An 8738-nucleotide genomic window follows, 5' to 3' on the forward strand; every position below is an offset into this window, starting at 1 on the left:
GTGGTGCTCTATATGAACAGTGTGTCCACTAATGCTCTATGGATATATTCATCTAGACAACAGATAATGCTACAATATGAGAGCTCTGTGGAATAGTTTACACTTTTTATTTGCTGAAATAATGTAGATAAGAGGGATTTATATATAAAATATACTTGCGGTCAAAAGTTTGGAATAAATAAGATTTTGTTAATGTTTTTGAAGTCTCTTTGGGTCACGAAGGCTGCATTTATTTGATCAGTAAAACCAGTAATACTGTGAAATTGTTGTAAAATATAAATAAAATGCAATTTATTCCTGTGATATCAAAGCTAAATTTTCAGCATCATTACTCCAGTCTTCAGTGTCACATGATCCTTCAGAAATCATTCTAATATGCTGATTTGCTACTCAACAAACATTTATTGTTATTATCAATGTTGAAAACAGTTACGCTGTTAATATTTTTGTGGAAACTGTGATATTCAGTTCAAAATAAGATCATTTATAGATATTAGTAGATATATAGTAACAGAAATGCATTTACTGTAATTTTTGATATATTTAACATGCCCTTGCTGAATAAAATTAGTAATAATTAAAATAAAATAAATCTTACTGACCCCAAACTTTTGAACTGTAGTATATGTAAAATGGCATTGTGCACTCTAAAAAAAAAATGCTGGGTTAAAAACAACCCAACTTGAGTTATTTGGCAACCCAGCATCGAGTAAATATCGGACAGAACGCATGCTGGGTTATTTTGACCCAGTTGGTTGGGTTAACCGTTTTTACCCACCATGCTGGGTTGTTTAATTTATTGTTTAAAATATTATATTGTATAAAAATTATTATATTGCTGGCTTAAAATGGGCTGGAAATTAGAAATCACACACAGAATTACTATAGGCAACAGCAATAATCAAAAGGTGAACATTTATTATTAAGCAAGGACACCCATGGACAAAATACAAGACAAATTGAATTTATTTGGGTGAATACAGCATAGTTTACAATATTACATACATTCGTTTAACAAGCATTTCAGAAATAAAAAAGGCATATAGAAATAGCATTTTAATTTAAGTGTATTCAACCGTTCTCTGTAATCGCTTTTTACCGAAATAGTGCTAATTCTCGTGCTGGTGTGTCACTGAAATCTGAGCCGGTGAAGGGCTGCTGTTCACGGGGGAACTGCGAACTTTAGACTGCGGCCTCGTGTTTCAGTCGTAGCTGAGAGATGGTGTGACTGACTCCAAAACCTGCCCAAAAACAAATAGTACTGAAATTAGATAACACATTTTAACATCAAATTAAATTACACTGAGTATTATAACGAATAAAATCAATTTATGTTATGCAAGGCAAAGGCGTTTCCAGCGCGAAATGACCGCAACTGACTGACATCTCGTCCTTATGTTGAGTTGCGTAAAATAATGTGATTTACACCACATTAAAGACTTAATAAATGAAATAAATGTATACAAACCTTTATTTCCCCGAAAGAGAACCGCTCTGTTGTTGAGAAGTTTCACCGGAGACAAGCTCAACCCTGCGGTAGAAAAGAATAACCCAGCGTTAAAATGACCCAACAAGCTGAATCCGGCCTTTGGGTTAAAAAAAATAAATAAATAACCCAGCACCTGGGTAAAAATATTAAAAATAACTCAATAAAATGACCCAACGGGCTGAACCCAGCATTTGGGTTAAAAAAATAACCCATCATTTTTTAGTGTGTGATTTCAATGTTTTGCTACAGGAGCTACATATGCACGCACACACAGTATGTTGTGTTTTTAATTCTTTTAATCATTTTAATGTTAATAATTTATAATATTGACAATGATATTGTTGCCCAAAGAAGAGGAAATATGTCTGACAAGACTATATTGTACATCTGTACTATATGATGAGAAAGTCATCTTTATCTCTCTTTCTCTGGCAGATGACAGTATTTCTGCAGCGAGCACATCAGACGTGCAGGACCGCCTGTCGTCTCTGGAGCTGCGGGTGCAGCAGCAGGAGGATGAGCTGACGGTGATGAAGGCTGCGCTGGCAGACGTGCTCAGACGTCTGGCTCAGTCGGAGGACTCCGCTGCTGCTGCCAAAAAACAGCAAAGCGGCAAAGGTAACCTAGCACTGCCGTGTGTGTGTGTGTGTGTGTGTGCGTCTTTGCCTCCAGTGATCCTCGCACTGTTTACATGGAGGAAGTGTAGAAGCGCAGCCAGACCAGGATCTGTTAACAGTTTCAATCCAGCCTTGACCCACGGCGCTGAACATTTCCATTTGAATAGCAGCTGGGTGTGTGTGTGTGTGTGTGTGTGAACGTTTGTGTGTGTGAGCGTGTGATCTTGGGGGCTGCTTGAGGGAAGGCATTTTAATGTTTGACCATTAAAACTGACTTCACTTTGTTCTCCATTTAACACACCATATAAAACACACTGGCTGCCTCGTGCACTGTTTCTCTTGCTCTCACGCACACACATATACAACTTGTGTATATTTAAACTTTATGCAGCTTAAAGTTTTTTTGATGTTGAAATACTTTCTCCTTTCCTGGTTTAATATGTAAAGACTAAGGATGACTTATGAAGAGTGTAAACAGTGCGGCGCTGACAAAATATTGCTCTGTTTGTTTGAGCGGCCCAACATGTTGACAGCTTTCTCAGCCAATGACGTTTTTGGGCGGACTACCTATTAATCTACTATTAACCACAGGTTTTTAGAAATATTGAGAGAAACAGTAAACGTTTCTTGTTCCATTAATCTTTAAGAAAGTAGTATGGCACATAGCTGTCCCATGACCTCATCACGTTGATTCCCAGTTATCATATTGTAAATAAGAGCATTATTTTTGTATCAAATGTTGTGTAAAATATCCCTTTTATGTTAGAAAAGGAGTGTTTTTAAAATACAGAATACGTTCTATACATACATGTCAAGCCAAGTGATTTGCATTGCATTGTGGGATGCGATATCTTATGTAGTATTCCCTGCTGTATATTGCATGTAATGGCAAATGTAGCTGGTCATTCAGGTATTTTTTTGAATAAGGAAAATGTTCATACTGTGTACATGTTGTTTTAACAGAATGGTTGCCAGAATAATTCAATAGAAATAAAAAGCAAAATTGTAAACATCTTTACAAAGCAACTTGTACATTTTGTAATTTACAATTAATTAATAATAGTGATAATATAGAAAGGTGTATAGATATATATAGATCTCTATATATAATGTGTATAAAAATAATTTAACAATATAAGATGCATAAACTATTAAGAAACTATTAGAATCATTAGAATTATTATTAGAATTATACGTTTATGGTTTTTCATTGTAAATTATACTTTCTTCTTTTACTTCCAAAAATTGTATATTTAACTCTATTTTACTATAAAATAACATGAAATGTAAGGTTAGGATGAAATAGTAAGGGAACTTGCTGATGATGACCAATTAACAGGTTTTACTCTAGCATTATGTTTTTAATTGTACTGTATAGATATTATGTACGGTATAGATAGTAAGAGTAGTATGCTATAGCATGCCATTTTTAGGCGTATACTAAGGACAGCGTACAGTGCGCCTGGCGTACATTTTCTCATTAGCATAGTATACGTGTGATTTTTGTAACCGTGCATATTCTGTACGCTCAACTCGCACATGTACCTTAAATAATTTCCATTAGTTAATTTATCCACTGGCATTGTATCACAATCAAAAAAGAAACCGAGACGACAGAATAACAACAAACTATTGTAAGATGCAACAGAGATAAATGCAACTCTAGTTTAAATGAGTATGAAGGCCTTTTTCTTAGTTACTTCTGGAGAGAAATGAATCAAATACTGGACACGGATGTGGAATTTTAAGTGTTGAGAACCTGTATATACAGTAGTACACTATTAAAGTCTACATTGAAAGGCTGTGCGTTCGGTTGTAAGCAAATACTTAGTGTTTGCATTAAAACTAAAGTGTTCTTTGGACTTTATTTTCATCTGTATCTGATTTAGCACATCTTCATTTTCTCTTTAAAATTAAAGCTGCGATCATAGACAGTTGTACTCAGAAGTTTACATTTATACAATACAGCTTATAAAAATAAAAAAAAAAAAGGGCTTGTAAATGTATGAGCGTAATGAGAGTGGATGAATAAAGGAAATGAATTACCGTTCATATGAGGACAGGAGAGATTGAAGAGCTGGAAAATCTGGCACTGTTCTCCTCCTCCATTCCCTGGCCGCCGGTTTCCCTTTCCCTGTGGGATCTGTGTACGGATGGCAGTGCTGTGTGTCCCGGAGAACGCTTTCACACTAGCAGTGTGTTTCAGTGACACACTAGACCTCGTGTTCCATTCACTCCCATTCACAAGTAATTCTTACCATTTTACAAAGATTGCTGGGTTGGATTTTCATTTGTATGTCAGATGATAGGCTTTGGAAAAAATAGACTTGAGTAATTATACGTATTAGTGTACAAATGTCTGTAATTAGACCAATGGACAGACTAATGAATGTTTTACTCAACACAATCAATAACAAAGAGCAGTTTGATCGCAATAAAATATTTTATTTACAGCAGAACAAACCTAGAAAGATTAATATTCATTATTAAAATTTCCATGACTTTAGAAGATTTTAATTTGTATTATACATATTATTACTGTTTATTTGAAGTCTAGTTTGACGCAGCTTAATGTGTGCGTTCAGACATTTGATCTGCTGTGTGTAAAGGAGCTGGTCATGTGACAGACACAGGACACGAAGACTGCAGGGGGGTGCTTGAATTTCTGCCTTTAAAAACATACAGGGCTGGGCCTAGAAATAATTGTACCAAATGAAAAGGAAAAGATAGCAAGAAACAACAATTCTCAGGCAGTGAGCAATGAAAACGGGCAAAACGAAACCAAGCCTCTAAACAAAATAGAAATTCAAGCCCTGAACGGCAATTGCCAGACAAAACCATCAGAAAGAAGGCCAACCTCTGATTCAACACAGAACACAGCTTGGACAGCTACACTGCTCATTCTTTATTATGACTGTTTTCCACATTTTACAGTAATAGTCATCTAAACTGGAAGCTAATAGCCAAAACAAACCACAAAATAGTGATATTATTTATTATAAGCATGCAGACTCCGTCCTTTCTAAAAAAGATGTGTCGTAAGATGAAGGTCAGATCATCCTTCCTGAATCCTGACTGATTTTTTGTTTTATTTTTTTAAACATGAAATGTATCGGTATCTGATTGAATCTTTATTATGAACACACTGAGAAAAAAAAAGTGTGCATTCCTTCTAAAAACTATTTGTTAGATTCAATTTGATATGTCTGCTTTTCAGACTTCATCTGTTTGAATTCAACAATTACTTTGGATCTCAAAATAGCTTCATGTTTAAGCTAGTTGAGAGTGGATTTCACCAATAAAGAGAATGTGTTAACCTAATCCTGCAGTCAAAACATTGTATCTTTGTTTTATACACTACTGTCAAAGTTTTTAAAGAAATTAATACTTTTATTTAGCATGGATGCATTCAATTGATTAGAAATGACAGTAAAGACATTTGTAATCAGCAAAACAGTTTTTAACATTGATAATGAGAAGAGATGTGATAAAATATGTGACACTGAACAGTGCTGAAAATTCAGCTTTGCCATCATTTATTCAGAATATATTAAAATGAATAAGTTATTTTAATTGTAATAATATTTTACAATATTGCATTTTCAATTTTCATATTTGATCAAATAAATGCAGCCTTTAAGAAATTTATTTCAAGAATTGTAAATTAGGAGTTTATTACCATTTTACAATAAATGTGTATTTCTGTGGGACAAGGTCAGAATTTTTGGAGTAATTGCACTTACATCGTTGTGTCATATGATGGTTGCTTGTTTTTCATTTTTCACATTTTCAGTCCCCGAATGAGCCACATTTTCTTTCCACTGCCCATATTTACTCACTGCACCCATTATGACCCATTTTTCTCACTTTTACTCCTCCATTTCGCTTTCATTCTCACCATGATGATTTGAGTTTCAAGGCTGACTCACTGCTCCTATAACATTCAATCCCCCTATCTATTCCCCCTCATTTCCCATAATCCTCCACACACTAGTATCTTTCCCCAAACTCTCAGTCTTTCCACTCAAGTTCTCTCCCAAACCTCAGTTTAGCCTTAATCAGCTGCTCTCTGGACAATATCTGTGAAAGGGCTCAATTCACTAAGGAAAAGAGAAGCGCTGGTTCCTCACAAACTGCTTTTCCCAGTTACAGATGAATGCTATGATTGATTTTATTGTTTTTGTGATTAATCTGATCCCTCATTTGGCATATCGTGAAATAAATTTGAATTGATTTTCACAAGCTGTCTGGATCAGTAAGGCAGGCTGTTAATGAGGTGTTTTATTGCTGTTAAGAGTGTCTTCTATCATATGACATAAACTGAATATGATTAAGAGTGACTATATACGTAAATCCAGCAAATTGTCCTGTATTTTGAGCATGAAAGTGATGGAGAATACCAGTGGTTTTGCTGACGTACAGCTATAGTGACAGGCTCCTGATGGAAGGCAGATAATTCCTTGGTTTCCTGTTGGAGTGAGGTCACAAGAGGACTTCCTGTGCGGCTGTGCTGACTAGACACACACACACACCCATACAGTATCGTACACAGGAAGAAGATCATCTTATGCCTGAATGCTCAGTCTCCATGAAAGCCAGCGCTCTAAACACAAGCATTAATTGTTTCTTTAATGCAAACAGCATGATCTGTTGTGACAGAAACGGGAGCTTCCAGTAATGTCACCTATTACTGAGACACAAATCTGAACAGTTAAGTTTACTTAATTATAACAGTATGATGTTGAAAATAAAAGCGTGTGTAGTTTCTTTGACTTTCACTGTTAAACATGTAAAAACAGCATTTCTTAATGACTGCCAAACGTCCAGACAATCACAATGTCTGTAATTCGAAAAGGTTTGAAACTTCTCCTACCCCATGCATATTTGTTTATTAAATATTTTGGCTAATTTTCAGCTATCAGTAATTCTTATTAAAATTATTACTTATTAAAACAGTACAGTCCATTTGCAAACATACTGTATATACAAAAACTTGCAGATTCTGTGTGGAGCTGGAACTGTTTTAATTTAAAAATAAACCTAGAACTAGATCATTAATGTCTTAGATCATTAATGCACACTAAACATTTCTAAACGTTCCAATTAAATTTGAAAAGAAACATGCGCAAGGGAAATTGTAGATGAATGTGACCTGTAGTTGTTTTGTTTTTTGCTGTGTTTTATCTGGAACACTATAGAGCAAGGTTTGCTGAAGCACACATCTCTCAGCAGTCTGATGAGGTCAGCCACACACTGTGTGTTTTTGTTGTGGGCTAATGGAGTGTGAAACTGAGCCATGTGGTACTGACATCGCATCGCCGCCTCCTAAGATAATATACACACGTGTTCGCGTGGCCCGGAGAAAAACAATTAATCGAATCCACCACGCAAGGCCTGCACAGGCGTCTGTCTCTCTCACAAAGCAAAGGGGTCAAAGTGAAGTGACCGGTGAGCAGCCAAGAACCTAAATCAGACATTTCCACATGCAGGCCATTCAGAGAGAGTTTTAAATAGCATGGCTGATGCAAACCATTGCAATCATGGCACTGACGTTTAGCGTGAGAACACCATACCGAGCTCAGTCTGTTCTGTAAAATCCAAAATGCTAGTTTAACACAAGTCAGCGTGTCTCCGCTAGGATCCAGACATCTGAGACTGCTTCTGTTGTTTATTCTTTCTCATTTAATTAAAATGGAAAATAAATCACAGATTTTCATTCTGGTCTGGTCTTCACTATATATACATATTACATTCATTTTATATAAACCATTCAAATGTTTGGGATTGGTAAGATATTTGATATGTTTTTATATGTTGAAAGAAGTATCTTTTGCTCACCAAGGCTGCTACATTAAAAAAAAATAAAATAAAATACAGTTAAAATTACAATTAAAAAAAAAACAACATGTTCTATTTGAATATATTTTAAAATGTAATTTATTCTTGTGATGTAAAACTGAATTTTCAGCATCATTGCTCCAGGCTTCAGCGTCAAATGATACTTCAGAAATCATTCTAATATGCTTATTTGCTGCACAAGAAAACGTTTCTTATAAATATATCGATATTGACTGATATGAAAAACAAAATATCGTGACTAAATTCTGTGTATTAATTTTTTTGTTTGTTTCTGCCATGAAATTAAAAATGTATTTGCAACTTTTTAATCTCACAATTCTGAACGACATGTTTTGCAGGATTTATAAGTTGTTCATTGTTTGTGAACGAGTGTATTTGGCATAGAAAAACTGTCATACGCCCAACTCATTTTTTGAAAGTTTGACCCTGTTTAGCATGAGAATCCAACACTCAAAAAAAAAAAATGCTGGGTTAAAAAGAACTCGGCGCAGGGTAAAATATTGACAAACCCAGCTATTGGATTGTTTTGACCCAGCAGTTGGGTTACTTTTACATTTAACAACCCAGTTGCTGGGTTTGTCCATATTTCACCCAGCATTTTTTTAGAGTGAGCTCTTTAGCAGTGTAAATAAGCCAGAATTGATGAAACCGAATTAGGCCTCCCCTTTAATATAAAAAAGCTCACCCAATTGGAAAATTCATGGAAATGTAAAAGTCAAAGGGTGTGGGAACCCTAATAGAAGGTCTGTGCAGTAAATTTGTTTTGCGGTGCT

General features: G+C 35.2%; 1 protein-coding gene across 4 annotated transcripts in view; it reads left to right on the top strand.

The window, feature by feature from the left end:
- LOC131551907 (echinoderm microtubule-associated protein-like 4) overlaps positions 1 to 8738 on the top strand; it is a 96851-nt gene that overhangs the window by 52476 nt on the left and 35637 nt on the right. For all 4 annotated transcript variants that reach the window (XM_058795129.1, XM_058795127.1, XM_058795128.1 and 1 more), the window contains exon 2: positions 1925 to 2107. In XM_058795129.1, the coding sequence (XP_058651112.1) occupies positions 1925 to 2107 (183 nt within the window). The remainder of the gene's footprint in view (positions 1 to 1924; positions 2108 to 8738) is intronic.

This window comes from Onychostoma macrolepis, chromosome 13 (assembly GCF_012432095.1).
Source record: "Onychostoma macrolepis isolate SWU-2019 chromosome 13, ASM1243209v1, whole genome shotgun sequence".
In the NCBI taxonomy this organism is placed as follows: domain Eukaryota; kingdom Metazoa; phylum Chordata; class Actinopteri; order Cypriniformes; family Cyprinidae; genus Onychostoma; species Onychostoma macrolepis.